Here is a 24,211-nt window from a genome sequence, read left to right on the forward strand (position 1 = left end):
GTTGTTCCAGCACCATTTGCTGAAAAGACTACCCTCTCCATTGAGTTAACCTTTGTTCCTTTGTCAGACTTTGAGGTTCTGCCCGTGTTTTTTGTTTTCTTTTTCCTCTCCAGATGGTAAAATTTGTGTACCTCCTATCTTCAAAGTCACTGAATCATTTCCATTCTTCTGTGAAGCCCACTCATTTTTTTTTTTTAAAGATTTTATTTATTTATTTGACAGAGAGAGAGACAGCGAGAGCAGGAACACAAGCAGGGGGAGTGGGAGAGGAAGAAGCAGGCTTCCCACGGAGCAGGGAGCCTGATGCGGGGCTTGATCCCAGGACCCTGGGATCATGACCTGAGCCGAAGGCAGATGCTTAACGACTGAGCCACCCAGGGGACACTGTGAAGCCCATTCAGTGGATTTTTTATTTCAGATATCTTTCAGTTTTAGAATTTCCATTTTGGTTTTTTTTTGTTTTACAGTTTCTGTTTCTTTGCTGAGATGGCTTATCCTTTATTATAAGCATATTTTTCTTTACATCCTTGAGCCTAGTTACAATAGATAACTGCTTTTAAAATCCTTGTCTGCTAATTCTAACATTTGGGTCATCTTGGGGTTGGTCTCTGTTGATTGTCTTTTCTCTGAGAATGAATCATATTAAAAAACAAATAAAAAATAAAAGAATGAATCATATTTTCTTGTTTCTTCATATGTGCATTGATTTTGGATTGTAGCATGGATGTTGCGTATGAAACATTGTAGAGCCTGAATTCTGTTATGTTCTTCCAAAGCATGTTAATTTTTGATTTTTTGTTGCCTATTTATTTTTGCAGGCAGTTAATTTGGCTGAACTCAAACTCTGTCTCCCCTCTAGAGGGCAACAGCTCAAATCTAAGTTCAGTTCTGTTAGCCTTAGCCAAGGTGTTTGTAGGGGTGCATGGTTAAAGGGTCAGCCAAATATTTAGACAGAGTTCGTATATATGATTTGGGCTCCTGCCTGTGGTCCTTTCCTTTCCCAGATTCATTCTCATTTACCAATGGCTGGTTGCCATGAACTCAGTTCTCTGAGTCTTCAAGCCAGTAAGACTGAGTTTCTGAGTTCTAGCCATTCACGTAGTGTGGACTGTTTGCCTTCAAGTCAGAGACCATAAATAAATGGGACACTCACCCTGTACTCTTACCTTCTTCCATATCTCCTCCATATCTGCCTAGTTTTGTTCATTCTCCAAGGCCTTCAGGTAGTCATTCTTCTATACCATCATCGTTATTTGCAGGAGAGTTGATCAGATAGGAGCCATGACCACACGCAGGCTGTAATGAAATTAGGAAGAAAACATGGGAAGGGGACAGAAAAATGAAATAAAGTATCAATATAAAAATAGGTAAACTATTAAGCAAGGAGGTTTAGAGGACATTTGCAAAAATTCAGGAAGGTATAGTGGCACAGAATAACCCATCTATCAGAACAAAACATCTGTAATGCACTGAAATAATATTTATGGTCTTGTAAATATCTGAATATTAATATCTGTAAATATTAATTGGATTTGTTCCAAATCATAGTTGCATATGTTAGGAGTAACATTCTTTTATTTTTTAATGTTTGGGTTTTTTTTTTTTTTAAGATTTTTAAAATTTATTTTAGAGCATGAGCAGGGGGAGGGGCAGAGGGGAGAGAGAGAGAGAATCTCAACCAGGCTTTGCGAGGAACCTGAAGCAGGGCTCCATCTCATGACCCTGAGATCCTGATCTGAGCCAAAATCAAGAGTCAGATGCTTAATAACCAACTGATGCCTAACCTAACTGACTGAGCCACCCAGGTGCCCCTCCTAAAATTCTTTTATAATGTGAGTTTCTCTGAGTAGGAATGAAAGGAGAAGTTGAAGTTTTGTTTTTTGTTTTGTTTTTTATTTTATTTTATTTTTTGACAGAGAGACAACGAGAGAGGGAACACAAGCAGGGGGAGTGGGAAAGGGAGAAGCAGGCTTCCCGCCAAGCAGGGAGCCCAATGCGGGACTCGATCCCGGGACTGCAGGATCATGACCTGAGCCAAAGGCAGGCGCTTAACAACTGAGCCATCCAGGCGCCCCTTTGTTTTTCGTTTTTTGAGTTTTTTTTAGGATAGGTTGAGTTTGTTCCACGAAAGAGAGAATCTCCACTAACATAATCGGGAGAATTGTACTTAAATACCAAGAGTGGTATAATGTTTGTATGGTCTCAATTACAGGTTAGTATCTTGGCACAAACCCATTGTTAAAGGTCCCATAATTTCTTGGCAGGACATGGAAATGTGAGCTCAGATTGTTTTGGAGGAAGCCAATGTATGCAAAGCACCAAGCACGAGGTCTGTGGCATACTGAGTGTCTCCTCTGTGCGCCACTGTACTCTTTACCTTGCAGGATTGTTGGGAAGATTAGATAGTATATGAAAAGTGATAAAACGTCTAGTGCTTTGTTGGTGCCTAATAAATGTTAGTGTGATGAAACGGCTATATTGGGTGCTGCTTCCCGATGTGCAAGTTTTGCCTCACACAGCTCTAGTGAGCGTCACTCTCATCGGAGACCTCTGTAACCCGTTTGGGGGGAGGCGGCAGTAGAGTGTCTCGGGAAGGAGCAATTTTTGTTTCTTTGCACAAGGACATCAGTTGGACTAACAGTAATACCATAAATTTATAGTCTTAATTTACATTAATATATGTATAGATAATTCCCCTTAATTTTTGTGGTTAGATCAGGAAATTTTGTTGTATTCTAAGTGACACGTTTTACCAGGATATTGGCAAACTAGAACGTCTTTAATCCCCCAGAACTAATGTCAAATAAAGAAGTGTTGGAAGAATGCCTTTTATTTACTTCAGATCTGGGGGATCTTACAGGTTAGCTGACTCCAGATCTGGAGGGGTTACGTAAAAGGAGATCTCTTTTGCCCACTTTATTCCAAGGGTAAACAGTAATGGTTCATGTAATTTGAAATTTGTAATTTAGTCATCCTGTGGCTCCAAAAGTACAGGCGTATTTGGGTCACATTCAAAGCATTATCAACTCTAGAAACAATTTTTCTTTCCTTTTTTTTTTTTTTCCCTAGAAACTATTTTTGTGACTTGGGGTGCATTTGGGTAGACTGGTGGATAGAAGACTGGGTAAGCTGGCTTAGCTCAGTAGGAGCAAAAATCATCCTTTGGGTTGTCCATTCATGGGCACACTGCTTCACACAGTGGAGGATGCCTTCTTACTGTAAGTTTTCTAGCAGAGGAGTTTTTTTCTTTCGCGTTAGGAATTTTCTGTGGGGTGAGTGGTTGGCCTCAAACCTCAAGAGAACTTCTAATTTGGAGACTCTTTGACTCTGTGATTAGGCAACATACTTCACATCGAAGAAGCATTTTAGTTTTATTTTTTTTAAGATTTTATTTATTTATTTGTCAGAGAGCAAGAGAGAGAACAAGCAGGGGGAGTGGCAGGAAAAGGAGAAGCAGGCTCCCCGTCGAGCAAGGAGCCTGATGTGGGGCTCGATCCCAGGACTCTGGGATCATGACCTGAGCCGAAGGCAGACGCTTAACCAACTGAGCCACCCAGGCGTCCCAGCATTTTAGCTTTAACCAAATGTTCTAGCATTGTAAATCACTGGAGGACAAGAATGTTTTCTACCAGGATGGATTTACATTGCAGCATGCAGTTCTTGGGGCCAGCATAGAGTTATTGCTCAAACTGATACCCCTTCATTAAAAGACTGCTTCTGTGAGTGTGATTGTTCCATGTATTATTGTGTGACAAAAATTGTCTGAGTTCTAACTGAAAACAGTACCTAATACTAGGTTCCATAGTGAGATGATTTAAAGCATGTTAGGGACACTGACGAATCTGTCACTGCTTACAAATCTCTCTTCATTGCCATAGGTGTATTCATCGTTGCTGCTAAGCGAACACCCTTTGGAGCGTATGGAGGTCTTCTGAAAGACTTCACGGCGACGGACTTGACTGAGTTAGCGGCCAAGGCTGCTTTGTCTGCGGGCAAGGTCGCACCTGAGACCATTGACAGCGTCATTGTAGGCAATGTCATACAGGTCAGTAGGGCAGAAGGGAGGCATTCATTCTTACTGCTTTATGTTATCAAAAAGATAATTTCTTTAATATGTCTTAATGGTGAACTAGTTAATAATAGTTAAAGATATTTATGATTTAAGTAATCCTGTGACTCTGGGAGCAATGGCATACATCGTTCAAAGCCACGTACAATCCGGAAGCCATATATCTGTCCCATTGGGGTTACATTTCATTGCTTCCTTTTTTTTTTTTTTTAATTTTATTTATTTATTTGACAGAGAGAGAGAGCGAGAGAGGGAACACAAGCAGGGGGAGCAGGAGAGGGAGAAGCAGGCTTTCCGCTGAGCAGGGAGCCTGATGCGGGGCTCGATCCCAGGACCCTGGGATCATGACCTGAGCTGAAGGCAGATGCTTAACGACTGAGCCACCCAGGTGCCCCCATTTCATTGCTTCTTAATACCAGATTCATTTCCTTGACTTATCTAAAGTTAATTGGTTCTCTCTGTGTACCAACTAAGGAGGGTAGAAAACCCAGTCAGTGTAACACATCTCCTATAATTTCTTAAACAGTAGGAGCTTGGTCAGCATTTGTTATGGGAAATAACTTCCTTTACCTTCTATCCTGCTGTGTTAAGGTCTACAGAATAGATCATTCATTTGCAGACAATGAAAGCTGGATATTCCTTTGAAGTGTGGCCAAGAAGTGGGGGCTCCCTTCTTCCTCCCAGCCCTTGGTTTAACAGAGGCTCCATGTGGAGCCACTGCAAGTCCTGGGGCCCTGTCACTGTTCTGCTGGCTCAGAAAGTGGTTGTTCCATAGTAGGAGAGGCAGGCTGAGAAGACTGGAGGCTGCGGCCACCCCCTCCACCAAGTGCCCAGCTCCTGGGGCACGGATAAGGCTCAGAAAGGGGTGTGCAATTTTGGCCACCCTGCAGCTCCGAGCCACGACTCAGAGATTTTGCTTCTGCCAAGAACTGATATTGTTTGCAGTGGAGTCTAAAGGACTTCATTTTTTTTTTTCAGTGACACTTTTCCTTGCTTTAATATTTTTTGTCCTTTTCTGCTTTCGAAATGAGCCCTCAACTACAAAATATCAAACTACGCTCAAAACTGCCAGCCATTGACACGCTATGGAGAAGCTCACAAGTAAGGACAGCTCGCTGCCACAGCTGACAAGGGTGGGAAGCGATTGAAGCAGTGGTTACACATGTTCACGAGAAGCTAAAACTGTCCGACAGGTTGCGCCCTGATGTCAGCACAGGTTGAACCAGTCACTATCTTGGTGTGTGGCCTCAGAGTGTTTGGGTTCAGAGTCTACATGGCAGTACGATTTCTTCCAGTTAAGAGTTCTTGGCTTGCACCAGTCACAGGGTGGCCGGAGGCACCGGACCCATCTGTTAGCTTTTCAGAAATGCTGCCATAGACCTGATAGATGTCCTGAGAGACTTGGGGAGCTCTACACTTCAGCGACAGCATGTAATTTGGGTTTCCTGGCTGGATACGTAGCTCAGCCAAAATCCAAATGCCATTATTGAGCTTCAAGGATCGGTACAGCATGTCCCCCCTTCCACCTTCCTTTTGGCAAGAGTATAAACATTGTCATTTTGCAGTTTGCTGGAAACTGTCAGCATTTAATTGACATTCCTTAATCTGAAACTGAAGTTCTTTTTCGTTGGGAATAGCCTTCCCCGTTGCAAGGAAGACCTGGTAGTCCATTTTGAAATCTTTTGCAGAAAGCACATTGAGTGGGGTGAGACAGCTGAAGTAGAAGACGTGAATATTGTTTTTCACAGCCACCTGCAGGTTATTCAGAGGTTCCATCGTCATGACCGGACCTGAGGTGTTCAGAGGCAGGGAGACATCCATGCACTGGGTTGGCATCAGTGGTGTATGGTTGTCCAGAGGAGTGCTGGGGGTGACACCAAAGCTACTCTTGTTTGACTGGATTGCAAAGTCTGTCATGTGCTGCAGAGTTTTGTTGGTGAGGTTCATTTCCATAGAGGTGTGCCCTTGGCGATGAGTAAATATTCTGGAAATCTCCAAGCCTTTAGCTTTTACTGCAGGCAGCCAGACAGCCTTAGAAACTATGCATCCAGCAGGTCCCATGCCTATCCCGTGGAGAGTGCTGACAGGTCAGTCAGACCACTGCTGACCACAGCGGGAGTAGGTGGAGGAGCATAGGTTATAGGCCCTGGTGATGGGATGAAAGACTGTCCTACCAGACCATCTAGTCCTCCTCCCGAGAGATCTGCTGCTCCCATCTGTATGGAGGACACCGGGAGCACATTGACTGGGGGACCGAGGTCAAGGTTTAAAAGGTCTAGAAGGTCACCTTGAGAGGGGATAACCTGAGGCTTTTGCCAACAAGGCTGTCACCTGCATCAGTGCTCCCATGATGTATTGGCAAGTGTTTGCGACGGATTCCATGACTTCCTTCCAAAATGACAAAAGCATTGGGAGGCTTACACGGTACACCAAGGCCAAAGATCCAGTGTGGCAGATGAGCTCATCCAGCGGGCTTGGCACAGTATGATCTATCTCCTCAGACATCAGTGGCTTCTCAGACTAGACTACTACTTTGCCTGTGACAGGGTCTTGAGAGAAGACACCAATAAATATAGCCCTGGTCTCGAAGGTCAGGTTTATCAGAATCCCGTGTTGCCAAACTCAAGACTTGCTGTACCAGCTCCTGTGTTCCTGGTGGTTTGTTGAGAAACAGCTTCGCTATGACAGTAAGCAGAGTAAGCTGCACCTGGGTGCTTTCATCATGAAAACCCTCCAGGAAGCTCTCCAGTAACTCATCTGCATTGTCAGGTCTCTCAGCATATTCTCCCACCGTCCAAATCATAGCTGCTCGAGCATCTGGTTCATCCAGCGAGTCTAAGTTCTCACACACAGTGGCAATGATACTTTTGGACTTGTTGGGGTGTTTGCGGAAGATGTCTCTGATGACAACAGTTGCCTCTAGGGCCACTTCCTTTGGTCTGGGTGAGATCAAGCAGTGTGCTTACATGGCGCTCTGCAGATCGCTCCACTTTGATGGCACCGTCCCGTGGCCCACACAGCTTTTCGAGCAAAGTCAACATCCACATCTGTGGCATATTCCTTTAATTCTGCCAGAACCTGAGCAGTGTTGACCTGAGATGCCAAGCGAATCATAATGTCCAGTTTCTCTAATTTAACATAGATGGGATCATTGTACTTCACAAAGAAGACTTTGATTTCCTGCTTCAAGATTTTGGGTCATTTTTGGACAATTAGATTGATATTCCCCAGGGTGATGTGCTGCATCTCTGGTTCCCCGGAGAGCGAAGTGACAGGTGGAGGGGCCCACTTCTTCAGCAGCATATTGTAGTTGTCAGAGTCTTGGGTGACAACGCTACACACTTCATTAGGACTTTTACTGCGGAAAGCACCACTGCTGAGTTGGCTTGAGATAGCCGGGGAGTTACCCACAGATGCTGCAAGCCTTCCAGTCCTCTTTAGGGTTGTGATTAGACAGGCAGCCCAACATGAAAGTCTGGCCCCATTCAGGGCTGTCAGCAGCTTATTTTATAGTTTTTAGAATATATAGTATAATTATACGGCTTTTGTTAAATTGATTCCTAAGTAGTTTATTCTTTTTGATGCTGTTTTTTGGTTTTTTTTTTAAATAAGATTTTATTTATTTGACAGAGACAGCGAGAGCAGGAACACAAGCAGGGGGAGTGGGGGAGGGAGAAGCAGGCTTCCCACTGAGCAGGGAGCCTGATGCGGGGCTCGATCCCAGGACACTGGGACCATGACCCGAGCCAAGGGCAGCCACCCAACCGACTGAGCCACCCAGGCGCCCCTTGATGCTGTTTTGAATGGAATTGTTTTCTCATTTCATTTCAGATTGTTGAAGTGTATAGAAAAATAATTGATTTTTGTGTATTGATCTTGTACCGTGATTGCTGAACCCATTTATTCTAATAATTTTTTAGTTAATTCCTTAGAGTTTATTAGTATGTGACATTGTGTCATCTGGGAGTAGAGCTAGTTTTACTTCTTAATCTCTAGTCTGGGTTTCTTTTATTTCTTCTTCTTGCTTCATTGCCCTGTCTAGAATCTCCAGGGTTGAAGAGAAGTGACAAAAAGTGGATACCCTTGTCTTCTTCCTGATATTATGGGGGAAAACAGCCAATATTTCACAATTAAGTAAGATCTTAGATGTGGACTTCTTGTAGATGCCCTTTACTAGTTTGGGGAAATTCCCTTCTATTTTTAGTTTATTAAGTGTTTTCCTGTGAAAGGGCATTGGATGCTTTTTCTGTGTCAATTGAGATGATCAACCATTTTTGTTTTTTATTCTGTTGATATGATGACCCCATCTTAATACATGTTATCAATTCAGTAACATTAAACTCTTGGCCAACAGCACGTAACTAATGCCTGATTGAAGTTTCTCTAACACATATTTTCTCCCCGGGGCATATCACTGCCTTCTTCCACTTAGGCAGCGCTTCAGCACTAGGCCTGGGGCAATTTTGAACAGCAAAATCACCAACAAAAAGCACAGAAATGTGAAAAACATTGCAATAAATAGACGGCAGAAAGGACATTTGTTTTTGTTTTTTGTTTGTTTAGATTTTATTTATTTATTTGAGAGAGAGAGAGACAGAGCATGAGCAGGAGGGAGGGGCAGAGGGAGAAGCAGGCTCCCCACTGAGCAGGGAGCCCACATGTGGGGCTCAATCCCAGGACCCCAAATCATGACCTGAACTGAAGGCAGACACTCAACCGACTGAGCCACCCAGGCACCCAGAAAGGACATTTGTTTATAGCATGAGAACTAAAACAAGAAGGCTAAGTGTCCCCTTGTTCATCTTCAGCTAGGAAAGTGTGTATTATATTAGGCGACTAAAATTTCTCAATTTTCCTCCACCCTGCACATACCTGGAAATAACCACAGAAGTGCTGCAGTTATTGATTTGGGTTACAAATAAATTTTAACACACAGGTGAATTTGCGAGTATGAAATCTATGAATAATGAGAATCGACTGTATTTTGAACTTAAATTTATGTTTTGAGAGGTCTTAAAGGTACTAATGTATTCTGTCCTAAGCAGTTCTAATATATGAAAATAGCCTTATTATAAGGAATAATTAAATGAGTTACGGAGGTCAAAAAGGTATAAACTTCCAGTTATAAATAAGTAAGTCTTGGGGCTGTAATGAACAGCATGATGACTATAGTTAATAATTCTGTACTGCACATTTGAAAGATGCTAAGTAAGTAAATATTAAAAGTCCTTGATGGGAGAAAAAGGAACAAAGGCTGGATTTTGCCGCTGCTCTGGTCTCCAGGCAGAATCCCTGAGGCATCCAGATTATAACACTCCTCCAGCTCCCTCAAGGACTTCTTTTAATGCTTTACCACTGTAGCTTTGTTCTTGTTCCTGTTATTTTCCCCTGATAACCATAAACACCTCCACCCAAGATACATGTTAGCAATCATCTTTCAAATATGTGGCCCATTGATACACATCTGATGGGTCTCAAGACTCATGTTGTACTAGACAGTAGTAAAGAACCTTATCTTAATGGCAGCTAGCCCCTCAAGGTCCTGGAAGCCCCCACTTCCAAATTCCTTAGAGACTTATGCTCTTCCTAACCCCTCACATCAGTACTCCTCACAAAAAATTTTTGGTAACTATATAATGTGGTTTTGGAATATAGGTGAGGTTCGGTGGGGTGAGGTCCAGAGCCAACGACCATTCTTGAGACGTCTTTGGTGCAAAATGGTGGCTTTATTAAAGCATGGGGACAAGGACCTGTGGGCAGAAAGAGCTGCTGCATCGGGGTCCTGAGGAGTGGTGATTATAAAGGGGAGTTGGGGAAAGTAAGGAAAAGGGAGGTTTCAAAAGGGTTTTCATATGTTCAAGAGGACCCACCTACAAGAAACCGGATGCCCTGCCTTTGTCAAGTTAAGGTTGTTTTTCCCTCTGCCGGCATTAACATTAACATAGCTGGGAGATTCCTGGAAGAATGCCACACGTGTCCCACCCAGGAGTGGGGGGTAGGGGGAGGTTGCAAGGTGTCAGCTTAATGCTTTGTCTTCAGGTAGCCTTCTGCTCCCTCATCATATATATGACAGATGTTAACTAAACGTATCGTGGTGATAATTTGCAATATATACAAATATCAAATCATTATGTTGTACACTTGAAACTAATATGTTATATGTCAATTATACCTCAATTGAAAAATAAAACAGGAATAGGAACTTTTTAAAAAATATAAGTTCTGACTAAGATTTATGGAATGTTAATAAGCCAGAAGAAACCCTAGAGATTTTATAGAACTCCAGGCCTCTCTTAACACATGAGGAAACCTCCAGAGAAGTTTCAGAGTTGAGGCAGGTAGTCTGTTAACAGTCCTGGGCTAGAATGCGGATCCCCTGACTTCTAGTTCAGTATTCTTCCTCCTGTACTAAGCTCTTCCCACAAATCTTGATGTTAAAGGAGATGTAAAGTCATTTCGTGGGAACACTTAGAGAATAGATAACAAAAAAGGGGGGGGGGGAATTACCACTTTCTGGAATACAGTGGCCAAAGTAGAAGACGTCTGGTTTCTAAGCATCAGGTAGGACCACATTCAAAATTTACATACAAGTAAGTATGTATTCTGTCAATAAGATCTCCAGAAACTATCTGTATTCAGTCAATTGGGCTAGAATTCAACAACTCAATCATAACTCCTCTACTCCTTTTATTTACAAACGAGGCACTTGTGAATCCATTTGCAGATAACTTCCCATAGGAGGAACTTGAGAGTTCGATAAACCAAAGTTCACACTGCAAGTGAATGACAGTCTAGATTAGATTCCAATCCAGATCTCCTGACTCCTGGCCTAATATTCTTTCTATTACTTCAGGCTCTCCTGCTTGATTTTATAAAACACCTATTTTGCCAGTCTGGACATTAGAGTATTATAAGAGAAGTGACTCCAAAACAGAAAGCTCTGGCAAAAGAATATCCCCTGACCAACAATCTTTTTTTAATTTTTTTTTTTAAGATTATATTTATTTTGAGAGCGAGAAAGCGCCCGTGCGAGCACATGCCTAGGGGTGGGGGGTGGGGCAGAGGCTGAAGGAGAGAGAGAATCTCAAGCAGACTCCCTGCCTAGCCCTGAGCCTGATCTCACAGCCCTGAGATCAGGGAAAAGTGCTTCTTAAAAAGGGCAACTGCAAAATACACTCTGCAACATTTACTTGTTTTTTCTTAAAGTGAGAATGGGTGGGATCCAAGGAATCAAAGCAGTAGATGTGATGCAGGAAAGATGTTAGGGTTCGAAGCCGACGGCCAAGAAAGAATTCTTGAGACATCTTTCGTGCAAAAAGGTGGTTTTATTAAATCACGGGGACAGGACCCATGGGCAGAAAGAGCCGCACCGGGGTTGTTAGGAGTGGCCCATTATATACTTTCAAGTCAGGAGGGGGTTAGGGATAGCCTAAGTCTCTAAGGAATTTGGAAGCAAGGTTTCCAGGGCCTTGAGGGGGCTAGCTATTGTTGGTGAAAGGTCATTTATTACTGTCTAATAAAACCTTAGTCATGAGACCCTTCAGATGAGTATCAGTGGATCATATGCTTGGGGGATGATTGCCCACATGTAACTTGGGGGGTAGAAATAAAGGAGGTTTCCAAAGGAATTTTTATATGTTGAGACTTTACAGGATCCTGGAGGTTGGGGCTAAGATTGCCTTTTGCCCTTGGGAAAGTATTAACATTGAGGCAGCTGAGTTCCTAGAGGAATGTCACTGTATTTCAAGGACTTGTCAATGGGCTATAAGTAGTAAGGAAATTTAATAATTGTTTTTTCTGCCTTTGTTTCCCACATCAGATGGACCAATGAGGAACATCTCCAAGTTGTTTTAGGAACTAAAGCAACAAAACTCAAAGTTAAAATTTCTAATCAAGAAATTCTTCTAACAACTGTGGTTTGTCTTGTGGATTACCACCCCTACTCCCCCTTTAGGGGAGAAGCATGACTTACTCCTGTAAACCAATTACTCCTCAACAAGAAACACCTTAGAACATAAGTTTTGAATCATATCCGTCTACCTGCAAAGCTCACGGATGGAATGAGGCAAATACCCACAAAAACAAACACAAAAACCCAACAACAAAACCTCAAATGAGGACAAAGATTTGTCCAAAAGTGTCTGGGCTGGAAAGGCTGGGAGACCATAAAACATGAAAGACAACTGTGTATCCGAGCCCTGGTTTGTGTTAATATATGGGACAACCAGATAGTTTAAACCTCTGTGGCTAAGCCCATTTCTCTATTTATATAGACAGACAGCTAGCACTGCTCTGTGTATAGGTATCAGTATACTGCTTTGTCCTTTACGATCTATTTGCCACATTAGGCTGAAACCGCTAAGCCAAGTTTTTCCACTAAGGCTAAGAACACTGCATCCATGCAGGGATGAGAAGCTTATCGCACACTCACACATACCAAGTCTACCAGCCCATGGGAGTCCACTTCCAGCTCTGCATTTATTTTATGCCGTTGTATCTTTTATATGTGTTCTTTCACAATTTTCCTTATGGTAAACACAGTAAAAATCTCAACATGTTCACACCTGGTTCTGGTGACCCGGCAGTAGCATTTATGTGCCATTGAACAGGAGACCAGGGGCACCTGGGTGACGCAGGCGGTTAAGCGTCTGCCTTCAGCTCAGGTTGGTCCTGGGATCGAGGCCCGCATCCGGCTCTCTGCTGAGCGGGGCGTCTGCTTCTCCCTCTGTGCTCTCTCTCTCTCAAAATAAATAAATAAATTCTTAAAAAAAAAAAAAAATACAGGAGACCAAAACCACAGAACAAGTGCACAGGTTGGGTTATAGGGTCAGAAATAGATATAAAAACACCAAAGTGCAGATTTCACAAGAAATAAGTGTCCACCTCCTAAGTCTGTAGCGGGCTACCTGCCATCACTGCTGTTCTTGGACCCCAAAGCAGGGCCAGCGCTGTTACTCTTGAACCTGGGGTCCTTGTTTATCTCTCCCCTCCCTAGGTCAACAGGTCTCAGCCTCGGTTTCACATTATAATCCCCTGGGTGCTTTTAAAAGTATCTACTGATAACCCATGCCTCGCCTGCACCTTTCTGGTTTAATTGGGTTGGTTCGACTCAAGCATTGCTATGTTAATCAAGCTTTCCTGGTTATTCCAGTGTCCTTCGATACTTCCTCTGTTAAGGAACATACTATTTTAAGATAGCCCATTCTGTTCTTAAACAGTTGTAATTATTATAAATTTCTGTCTTATATGAAGACTTAATATAAGGATTTCTCGTACTTTGTATGTTTAAAAACCAACTGACCAAATTAGTTTTTATTCAAATAATAAATCCCTGTATTACGTAAAATATACGCTGTACCTATATGCATTGCATCCTACCTTAGAGCCATATAGTTTATCATTTTTGATAGATTGCCCACATTTCCGTATATTTTGTCCTTCTTACTGCTAAGATTTATAGAGGACATTCTTTTTCTTTTCCCTCCATTCCAGAGTTCTTCAGATGCTGCATATTTGGCCCGGCATGTTGGTTTGCGTGTTGGCGTCCCAAAAGAGATCCCAGCTTTCACGGTTAACCGACTCTGTGGCTCTGGTTTCCAGTCCATTGTGAGTGGATGTCAGGTATGGGCAAAATTTTATTACTTCTCTGAAAATACGTTAAAAGCTATTGGAGGAAATGCCCCACTTCAGTATAACACTGTAGGCTTTTATGGTGCTTTATTAGCAAAGGTCAGTATTTGATTTTTCTTGGAAGAGTATTCACAGGAAGAAAATAGTTTCTTAAAAGCTATTCACGGATCTTTGAAAGACATGCTAAATGGAATAAGGGAGTCACAAAAGGACAAACACTGTATGATTTCACTTATATGAGTAGTCAGATTCATAGAGACAGAAAGTAGGACGGTGGTGGCTGGGGCTGGCGGAGGAGAGAATGAGGAGTTCATGTTTAATGGGTACTGATTCAGCTTGCAAAGCCAAAAAGATGTCTGGAGATGAGTGGTGGTTGGTCACACAGCAATGTGAAGTACTTAATGAACTGTACACTTAAAATTGGTTACAATGGTAAATTTTAAGTTATGTATATTGTATCACAAATTTTTTTAAAAGCTAATCACAACTGTCATTTTTATCGAGTTCTTCCTATGTGCCCGACCTATGCTAGATTTACATTCAGTATCTCACTTAATCTTCACAACCATCCAGTGAGGCAGGAACTATCCCTATTCCCATTTAACAGGCAAGGAAACTGATCAGTAAGGTGACTTAAGTCATAGAGGCAGAACTTGAGCCCAGGACTGTGAGAGTTCCCTGTGAGGCAGTGTGAAACTGAATAAAGACTATAAGGCTAGGAAGAGAGTTGGAGGATTTAGGGGATGTTAAGAAATGTATTCCTTTTCTGGAAGCAGTGTCATTCTTGATCTCCTAAAGCACTTTTCTTTTGAGTGCTGTGATTCAGTGACCCCTTACACTTGGCTTTCTGTGATGCGTGCATTTGCCTCACCTCTTTGACGATGTTTTAATTACCTTTGTATCTCCCTAGCTGCTCAATAAATATTTTAATGAATCAAAAAAAAAAAAAATGTATTCCTTTTTTGCCGGAGTCCAGCTCCAGCCGGGGTGGGTCTCTCGTAGGAAAGGACGGCGTCGGCGAATGAGGAGACACAGACACAGGGTCAGGGTGCAAGCATCTCCTCCTGACAGCCTTGGAGGAACTTTATTTATATGTTAGGATATTTTTGTTTTTCCAAATCTTAGATCATTTTCTGGATTACAGCCATAGCCTTCTTTCATTTTTCCTTTGTAGTGATTAACATGACCTTTATTGATTTCTGCTTATTGGCTTTCGCTAAAACTAAAAAACAGTACGCAAAGAGAAAGGTGCTAGACAGAGCGTGACCGTCTTGTTATTTTGTTCTATAGAAACTAATTCTTCGTGGAATTAGTTTCATTATGATTGCTTAGATAGGCGTAACTAAGATGAGTAGTCACTTTATCATGAAACCCCAGAAATATTCCCACAATTATAAAGATTGCCATAAACAAAATGAAAGAGACTAGCAGGAGCCAGCTGTGGAGTCTCCTGTTTTCAGGATCATCCCCCATACTTGGACTTTGTCAAACAGTGTGAGTAGCTTGGCTCGCGCCACTTTTTTAAGGGATGGATACTTGGGCAAATACATTTGTTCCCTTGAGCACAGGGAAAAGGGATACAATGAAATCCAATTTTATTTGTCCAGATTTTCATTTCTTTACAGAATGAAGGACATGGACATACTGTAATGGATAAATTACTTTCATGTTAATTTATTTCTATAAAGATATATCTGAAACAGTGGTCCTGATTTTCCTAGAAGTCACTGAGAACACTGGGCTCTGGAGGCTTGTTACTTGCTTCTTTTCTGAGAAATGCAAATAGTGGAAAGCGTGAGAAGGATGAAATGGCTTTCTCTTTATGAGCCTCCTCGATTGACCCAGTTCTTGTAAGTCTGTGGTCTGCTTCAGACTCCTCCATTAATGGGATAAATTCTACTTCCATCTTCTTAAAGGATTTATTCTTTATCCTCAGCTAACAATCTGTATATTATGCCCGGCATTAATATCTCCGCTGATTTTCAAGATTTATATTGAGGGTAAGAATTATCACTCCTTGCCAAAATGTAGATAGAATTTGTCACTTGTGCACACACAATTGAAGTCTGTTAGGTTTTTTTCCCCTTGTATCTTGGGAATGGATGCTGGAGCATTCGCTTTACAATTTCTTGACAAGTATTTCCTTTTGAGAGTGTAAATCATTACATGTACTATTAGTTTACTGCTGAATACGTACCTCTGTTACAATAAAAGGTTTTTTGTTGTTGTTGCTCCTTCGTTTTCAAATAGGAAATTTGTGTTAAAGATGCTGAAGTTGTCTTGTGTGGAGGAACTGAAAACATGAGCCAGTCTCCCTACTATGTCAGAAACATACGTTTTGGAACCAAGTTTGGATCAGATCTCAAGGTTGGAACCATTCAAATGTTTAAAAATTATTTGTCATGCTTTTATGCTAATAATTTTAATAACACCATTTTGGGAGAGAGAAAACAAATTTTGTGTTTTTTTGGGTTTTTTTTAAAGATTTTATTTATTTATTTTGACAGAGAGAGAGAGACAGTGAGAGAGGGAACACAAGCAGGGGGAGTGGGAGAGAGAGAAGCAGGCTTCCCGCTGAGCAAGAAGCCCGATGCGGGGCTCGATCCCAGGACCCTGGGATCATGACCTGAGCCGAAGGCAGATGCTTAACGACTGAGCCACCCAGGCGCCCCAAGAAAACAAATTTTGAAACGAATTTCATTACAAGATACAAATGACTTGAAATTTGTAAACTTTCAAAACCCCAGTTTGGTTTTTAGTTTTGACATTTTAACCCACATTTTAAAAATCCAAATAGACTTTATCTCAGCACACCTCCGGTTGTGGAATTAATACCTGGGGAGACAGAGGAAGGGAAGAGGCAGATAAAAAGATAGGCAGAGGTTGAAGTAATTAATTTCTCTACTGAATAAATGATAAACCCAATAATTTAATCTTTACCATGATTTATGGAAGTTTTATTCCTGGAGCAGTCTTCATTGAATAGATATCGTCATCACAGAAAACGTTCTCTTTGTTTTTTTTGTTTGTTTGGTTGGTTGGTTTTGGGGTTTTTTTTATTTTATTTATTTTATTTTTTATTTATTTTTTTAAACATTCTCTTTGAATAGAGACGATATTGTCCCAGATCAGTCAGACGAAAACTGATCTTCACATCTTTGAGAGGGAATGACAAGGGAATGACAATATTGATACCGAACACTAGGGTGCTGTCGCTCCCGTGTGAAAGGGCTGATGACATTCTCTGTTGTTAGCATTTCCCAACAGCATTGACTGGTTTACACTGTTCACCCAGTTTGTCCCCTGGCCTTTTTGAAAGTTGGAAAGAATAAGACTTAGAAAATATGAGATAGTCTTTTAGACACCAAGTATATTTGAGAACACCTTGGGAAAGACAGGTCGGTGACTCGAAGGTGATGAGACAGTGGAGAGGACACAGAAGGGCACACTTACCAGAGATTCACTGAATAATGAGTAACAACTCTTCTGTTCTTCAAGGAACGTGTACGGGGTTCCTCACAGTAGTGGACGGAACCAGCTGTTCTGTCGCTGAAGGAGCTCGCGCACACTCCCGCTGCCGAGCTCAGAGTCCTGGTTCACAGAGGTGGCCACGGGAAACATCGCGTGAGGGCCCCGCGTTAGGTTTCTTACAAAATGTAGCCTTTGGGGTTTCCTTTCTTTTCTTTTTTTTTTAAGATTTTATTTATTTATTTGAGAGAGAGTGCACAGAGGGAGAGTGAGAGGGAGAAGCAGACTCCCCGCTCAGCAGGGAGCCTGATGCGGGGCTCGATCCCAGGACCCTGAGATCATGACCCAAGCCAAAGGCAGATGCTTAACCAACCGAGCCACCCAGGAGCCCCGGGGGTCTCGTTTTTTATTGTAGGAAAACTTCTGTGTCCTCTCCCTGCACATTTAGTGCTGTCGCCTCTCTTTAGAGCCCCACAGTTAAGAGAGAGAGGAGAACATGTGCATTGGGTGTTTTTTAAAATGTCCCAGAACCAAAGATGAGTAGTGGTAATAGTAAATGCTATCAGAAAATCTAATTTTACTTTCATTTATTGGAGCTATTATTTAAATGTAAAGATATTACAGCATATTACTTTCAGAAGATATGCTTTAACTAATCACTTTATTATTCATGTCTTTTAATAGCTGGAAGATGCTTTGTGGTCAGGATTAACAGATGAGCATGTCCGACTCCCCATGGGAATCACTGCAGAGAATCTTGCTGCAAAACATAATATAAGCAGAGAAGACTGTGACAAGTACGCCCTGCGGTCACAGCAGAGGTGGAAAGCTGGTCAGTGAGATTGGACGTTAGAAATACCTACAGAAGAAAACGGGGGGGGGGGGGGTGTCTGTGTGTGTGAAATGGGTGGAGGGAGTCAAAAGTTATAAAATAAGTCCTAAAATAAAGGTTCTAAAATCAGTCCCGGGGGGGCGCCTGGGTGGCTCAGTTGGTTAAGCGACTGCCTTCGGCTCAGGTCATGATCCTGGAGTCCCTGGATCGAGTCCCGCATCGGGCTCCCTGCTCGGCAGGGAGTCTGCTTCTCCCTCTGACCCTCCCCCCTCTCATGTGCTCTCTCTCATTCTCTCTCTCTCAAATAAATAAATAAAATATTAAAATAAATAAATAAATAAAATAAAATAAAATCAGTCCCGGGGATGTAATGTACAGCATGGTGACCATAGTTACAGAACGCTGTAGCGCATGTGTAAAGTCGCTGATAGAGTAGATCTTAAAAGTTCTCATCACAAGAAAAAACGTTTTTTGCAGCTATGTATGGGGACAGATGTTAACTAGCGGTGGTCATCGTGCAATCCTGTGTACACAAAGATCGAATCCTTATGTTGTGTACCTGAAGCTAATATGCCCGTTATACCTCGGTTTAAAAAAAGATAGAGATTTTTGTCGTTTTCAGATTATAATGGTCATAAATTTACCTTTTGAAAATCACATTTTTTTCACCATTCCTTTGTTTTTATATGAGTAGATATTCTATTAGTGATTGCAAAATTTCTCTTTTGAAATACAGTACTACTACTTAAAAAGTGGCCTTGTTAATTGGCCTTATCTGGCCACTTGAGTCCTGAACCTGTTCTGAGGTCAGTAGGATACTCTACTCTGAGGGCTCTGTTAGACTGTGGTAGGCGATGGCTCGCAGGGGCTGCTGGGACAGAGCGGGTGTCCTCCCTGAGGCATATCCTGTTCACAAGGAAGGGATGGTATGTTTGGAAAGGACCCATTGGGTATTCTTTTGTGCCCACCTGCTCCCATTCCTAACTGAGAATCATTGCACCCTGACTCAAAGACTCGGAACTGTCCGCGGCCAGAGCTCAGGTGCTCTTGGTGTAACAGCCCACACTGCTGTCAGAGCAGTCCACGGTGGGGAACGTGGCGGTATGGGGAGTTGAAGACGCTTACTAGTCTCCTGGAAAAGATTTTTTAAATGAAACAATTAAAAACGAGCAGCAACTCTTCTTTAGGGGCATTAAATACTCGGAACAGTGAGAATAAAGTCCATCTTAGCGTTTCAGAGAGAAGTGGGACGGAGCCGATGCCAGCCAGTTCATGCTCTGTGTTTTTCAGTTACACATGTAAAGTGGGAGGGTGCTGCTCCCGAGGCCAAGAGTCATGGGTTCTGTTTCTATCTTTGCTGCATACAAGTTATCTGACCTCAGCCAGGTTATTTATTCAGTGGGCATCTGTACAATAGAGATAAAAAAGATTTCCCTCCCCTGTTGCCCTAAGAGTTGTGAAAACCAGATAAGGGAAGTGTGTAGCCTGTTGTAAAGGGATATGAGAAGGAAGGTGGTCTCACTCCCGGCGTATCCTGTTTCTGAAGCGGTGAATTACTGTAGTCCATTCTAGTCTGTGGGGATGGAAGTCGGTCAGCTGGTTCACTTAGAACTGTGTCCGCAGTCGCTCACAGAATTTCTTCGGGTTGCTTGTCTTAAATTTCAGTCATAGATCCCTTGGTAACCTAGATTGGTAACTTTTTCTTTTTTTTAAAGATTTTATTTATTTGACAGAGAGAGATAGTGAGAGCAGGAACACAAGCAGGGGGAGTGGGAGAGGGAGAAGCAGGCTTCCTGCCGAGCAGGGAGCCCAATGCGGGGCTCGATCCCAGGACCCTGGGATCGTGACCTGAGCCGAAGGCAGACGCTTAACGACTGAGCCACCCAGGTGCCTCAGGATCGGTAACTTCTTTTAGAGACAACTTATTTTTTCTTACCTTGGTAAAGACACTTAACATCAACCCTACCGACCCTTAACAAATTTTAAGTGTACAATACGTTATCATTGTACAACTTGGTAACATTTAAATTACTTCTTATCTCACCCAGAGAAGTTTAAATGAGACATTAAATTTTACCTCGTGCTATTATATCTGTAATGGACAAGGACTGCTAATAGTCTAGTGATACCTTGTAAAAAAAAAATTGTAGTAAAAAAGGTCAAAATTAAAATTTTAAGATGCAGAATGCATTTGCATAGATTTATGGCAGTATATTAAGTCCTCCAACAGGCAGTGTAAGCTGTACATGTAACAAAGGCTTATATTAAAGTAGCCTGTGAGGAAAGGGTAGAGCGGAAATTAAATTGAGAAGGATGTGTTTGACTTTGTTTCGTGTATCTTCTTTTTCTCCCATTCTTATGATGGTCTTTCCTATTTCAGCTAATGATGCTGGCTACTTCAATAATGAGATGGTACCAATTGAGGTGAAGACGAAAAAGGGGAAACACACAATGCAGGTGGACGAGCATGCTCGGCCCCAGACAACCCTGGAGCAGTTAAATAAACTGCCCCCAGTATTCAAGAAAGAAGGAACTGTGACCGCAGGGAACGCCTCGGTAGGTGGCGCCACGGATCATCTTGGACTCTTGCTGACGCGTTCAGTGCAAAGTAGTCACGTGGTATCTTTTGGCTACTTCCCAGGCTAGTCTGGCTATGTAGCTTAACCTGGCAGTGTTCATATTCTGTTAATTGGGGTTGTCATAGTCCCAAACAAAATATTTTAACTCCCATATAACACTCTTCCAGTTTCTTAGTCTGTTCTGAATATTATGAGGAATCTAGAAGGAAATCTACTTGGTTATTATTTCAGTTTTCATGGGTTGGTTGGTTTGTTTTTCTGATGTATACAACTCATCAGATTTCTTACATCTCCCCACATCTGGACATAAGCTTTTCCTGGACATTAGTTCCTGGTTTCCCTTGGCGAGGCTGGATCCGGTGCCTAAAACAGCGTCTGGCCCACCGGAGCAGTACCAGCCCTGGGCGTAGCCCAGACGGCGGCGCTGCTGCTTCCGCACTACCACGGTCCTGACTCTGCCCCCATTAATTCAAACCTTGATTAGCTGGGGCCTTCTGCCCTCTAGTTAATCTTCTGTTTTTGTTTCCCAGGGGGTATCTGATGGTGCTGGAGCTGTTATAATAGCTAGTGAAGATGCTGTTAAAAAACATAACTTCACACCACTGGCAAGAATTGTGGGCTACTTTGTGTCCGGATGTGATCCTTCTATCATGGGTATTGGTAAGTTTGTAGTGAAACAAACTGGTTCTGTTAGTTTCTAGAGAGAAATCTTTGGCATTCAGATACCTGAAACGGTAGCCAAATCAAGGTCACTTGTGGAGAAAAGGAAACTGGTAATCAGTCATTTAAGCAAATCTAGAAAACCTGTGCCAGGCACAATAGGAAAACCAAGACCGTGTAAACTGCTCATGGGTAGTAATCGCATCTCACTGTCCATTTGAGATATTTAAAACTGGCCCCCAGCGTATAACAGAAGAGTTACAAGGTGCTGACCAGATGAGAGAACAGGCAAGGAGAGATCCTGGGGCCAAACAGAGATGGCTGAATGCTGGGTGTTCTGCGTGCGGGGTCTGGTGTGTCTCATTTCCCTTTCCCACAACCCCTTTGTGAAGGAGAAAATGGAGGCTTAGGGAGGTTGACTTGTCAAGTTCCAGACCAGTAAGTGATGGAGGCAGAAGGGGAACCGGGCCTCTCTAATTCAAGTGCTCTTCTTACCGTGTTATCCCGGAAGTCAGTCATGCCCACCTGGCTCAGCTGCGGCGTAATAGGAAAATGAAGAATTATAGTGTATCTCGATTGGCAAAGATTAGCAGGAGAACTCCCTGCAAATGTGTATAATTGACCCTTGAACAACATGGAGGCTAGGGGTGCCAACCGTCATGCAGTTGAAATCCTGTTGCTTCCCCCAAAACATAACTACTAATAGCCTACTGTTGCCCAGAAGCCTTACCCATAACATAAGCTTTTAACACATATTTTGTATGTTATATATGTACTATATTCTTACAGTAAACTGGAGAAAAGGAAATGTTATTAAGAAAACTGTAAGAAAATACATTTATAGTACTGTACTGTATTTATCAAGAAAATCTGCATGTAAGTGGACCTGTTCAGTTCAAACTTGTGTTGTTCAAGGGCTAGTCTTTCTTGGCTTGAAAAATATGAATTAGAAGGAGAACAAAGAGCTTTTTGCTGGTTACACTCCTAGGAACCTCAGATGATGCTGAATTTTAGTAATTTCTGTCATCATTCTCCAGGAAACAGACTTGATGAGGAGTCTCACTTACAAAAATATTAGTGCCGGGAGGTTTTATCCTATCCCACCTATACCCTCATACCCCAAAGAAAAGCATACCCTAGGGCTAGATTCAGATTCTCGATGGGTCTAGAGATTTTTCTATGAGCTTAGTTAGGCCTTTTCCAACTAACTAATTGGGTTTTGAAGTAGGTCCCAAGATAGAAGGGAGATGACCTGTTGCTGACCTGTGTTCTCAGAGATCCTTCAGTGTACGCCTCAAGGTTCTCCTCAAGTAATACCACTTGTGCTCATTTGGGACTAAGTTAATACCCAACCATATTTGCTGCCATGTCCATATTGTGTTACTTTCATTGTGTTTGAGATTACTTTAACCAAAACTGCAAGCTATGTAACCATCCGTTAAAAGTCAATTTTTCTATGTTTCAGCCTTAAAAGCTTGTTAGCTTTTAGCTACTCGCTATTGATAAAACATGGCTTTTGTTTTAGAGATGGAAGGTAGCTTAAAAAATTAAACGTCTGTCTATTGGTATGGCATTTATCACTTCAGTGTCTAGAACAGTGGTTTCCCAGACCCCAAATGATCATCAGAATCTACCCATCACCCCACCCCAAAAGATTTTGTTTCAGTAGCTCCAGGGTAAAGCCTGGAGAATATGGGGTTTTTTTAAGTGTATCTGGATGGTTTTGATGATCAGTCAAATTTATCTGATATAGGTAAGTAGTTATTTTATAGTTCTCTTTCAGTTTAACCTCACTGAATAGGTTCTGATACATTAACATAGTGAGCAAAGAAAAGGTAGCTTTCCTTCCTTCTCTGCCAGGGTCTGGATGTTGGCCCTATAGTACAGTGAACACCATTGTGGTGGAAGGATTGTTTTTTTTTTCCCCTCAGGGCTTGAACAGAGCCATAAATGCCAAATGTCTCAGTGTCAGGTGTCCCTTCACCTAGACCGCTGTCTGTCGGTTGTTGTATAGGATTAAACAAGGTAACTACATGGAGTGCCCCAAATGAAAACAAGGGAGAGTGGTTATTGAGTGGTGGGGATTGATTCATCAATCCAATTTCTAAGAATAGTTTCCTTGGTTATGTAGTTATCCAACATCAAGCAATCCTTAGCCTTGCAAGAGTAACTGCTGACCCAGAAAAGGGAGGAAAGCTGGGACTTGAGACTAGTAATGGCTCCCAGGAAGGACACAAATGGAAAGACAGCGCTCCCTGGAACTCCCCAGTGGTGGCAGTGGTGGGTGAAACTTTGAACCTCTGCAGCTGTAGCAGCTCTGGTTTTATCTTTTACTGGGCTTTATTTGTAGAAAGGATTCCAATGGTTAAAAACCAGTTCAAGCCACTTCTGATGAGAAGCTTAGAGCCCAAAAAAGGTGCCCAAGCTCACATAGCTATTAGTGGTAGGACTAGAAATGAGGTCTCCTTTTCCCAACAAAAATACTATAACTTTCTGAGTCCCAGTAAAAATGTTATGGGAACAATCCTTTAAAACTCAGGTTGTGGCCCAGTGTATTGTAACAATTGACTGTAACGATTCTAAGTTAACAAGAATGCCCTTGAGTCATGCTTACTATGGATATGAAGACAAGGAGTTGTGTAGAGTGTAGTTAACACCCTCGGCTTTTAATTCTGTGTATTTTTGATCCCTGTAGGATACTTCGGTCCCTGTAGGATACTTCATCCCCTGACCATGCCAGCTAACCGATGCTCTGCTGTTGACTCTCTATCCTATTTTTGTGCCTTAGACATACAAAGAGAATCTGGAACTAGGTTCTATGTTAAATTGGTAGCCAGATTGAAAAGGGCTAACTGGATGCCCTCCACCAGTAAGCAGACTGTTGTCCAAAGAACATTTTAACTAGGTGACAAAGTACATTGTATTTAGATTGCATTATGCTTTTCTTGTAAAGACCAATTTCCCCTATTACTT

The 24,211-nt window shown here is 42.2% G+C and overlaps 1 protein-coding gene and 1 pseudogene across 1 annotated transcript in view; one reads left to right on the plus strand and one right to left on the minus strand.

Moving 5' to 3' along the window:
- Positions 1 to 24,211, plus strand: part of ACAA2 (acetyl-CoA acyltransferase 2) — a 32,079-nt gene that overhangs the window by 2,647 nt on the left and 5,221 nt on the right. Inside the window, exons 2-7 of the mRNA XM_036078213.2 lie at positions 3,879 to 4,045; positions 13,562 to 13,690; positions 15,950 to 16,066; positions 17,852 to 17,999; positions 20,380 to 20,555; positions 21,109 to 21,238. Of these exons, the coding sequence (XP_035934106.1) occupies positions 3,879 to 4,045; positions 13,562 to 13,690; positions 15,950 to 16,066; positions 17,852 to 17,999; positions 20,380 to 20,555; positions 21,109 to 21,238 (867 nt within the window). The remainder of the gene's footprint in view (positions 1 to 3,878; positions 4,046 to 13,561; positions 13,691 to 15,949; positions 16,067 to 17,851; positions 18,000 to 20,379; positions 20,556 to 21,108; positions 21,239 to 24,211) is intronic.
- LOC118526784 (AP-2 complex subunit beta pseudogene) lies at positions 5,339 to 13,458 on the minus strand (annotated as a pseudogene).

Source organism: Halichoerus grypus, chromosome 13 (assembly GCF_964656455.1).
Source record: "Halichoerus grypus chromosome 13, mHalGry1.hap1.1, whole genome shotgun sequence".
In the NCBI taxonomy this organism is placed as follows: Eukaryota; Metazoa; Chordata; class Mammalia; order Carnivora; family Phocidae; genus Halichoerus; species Halichoerus grypus.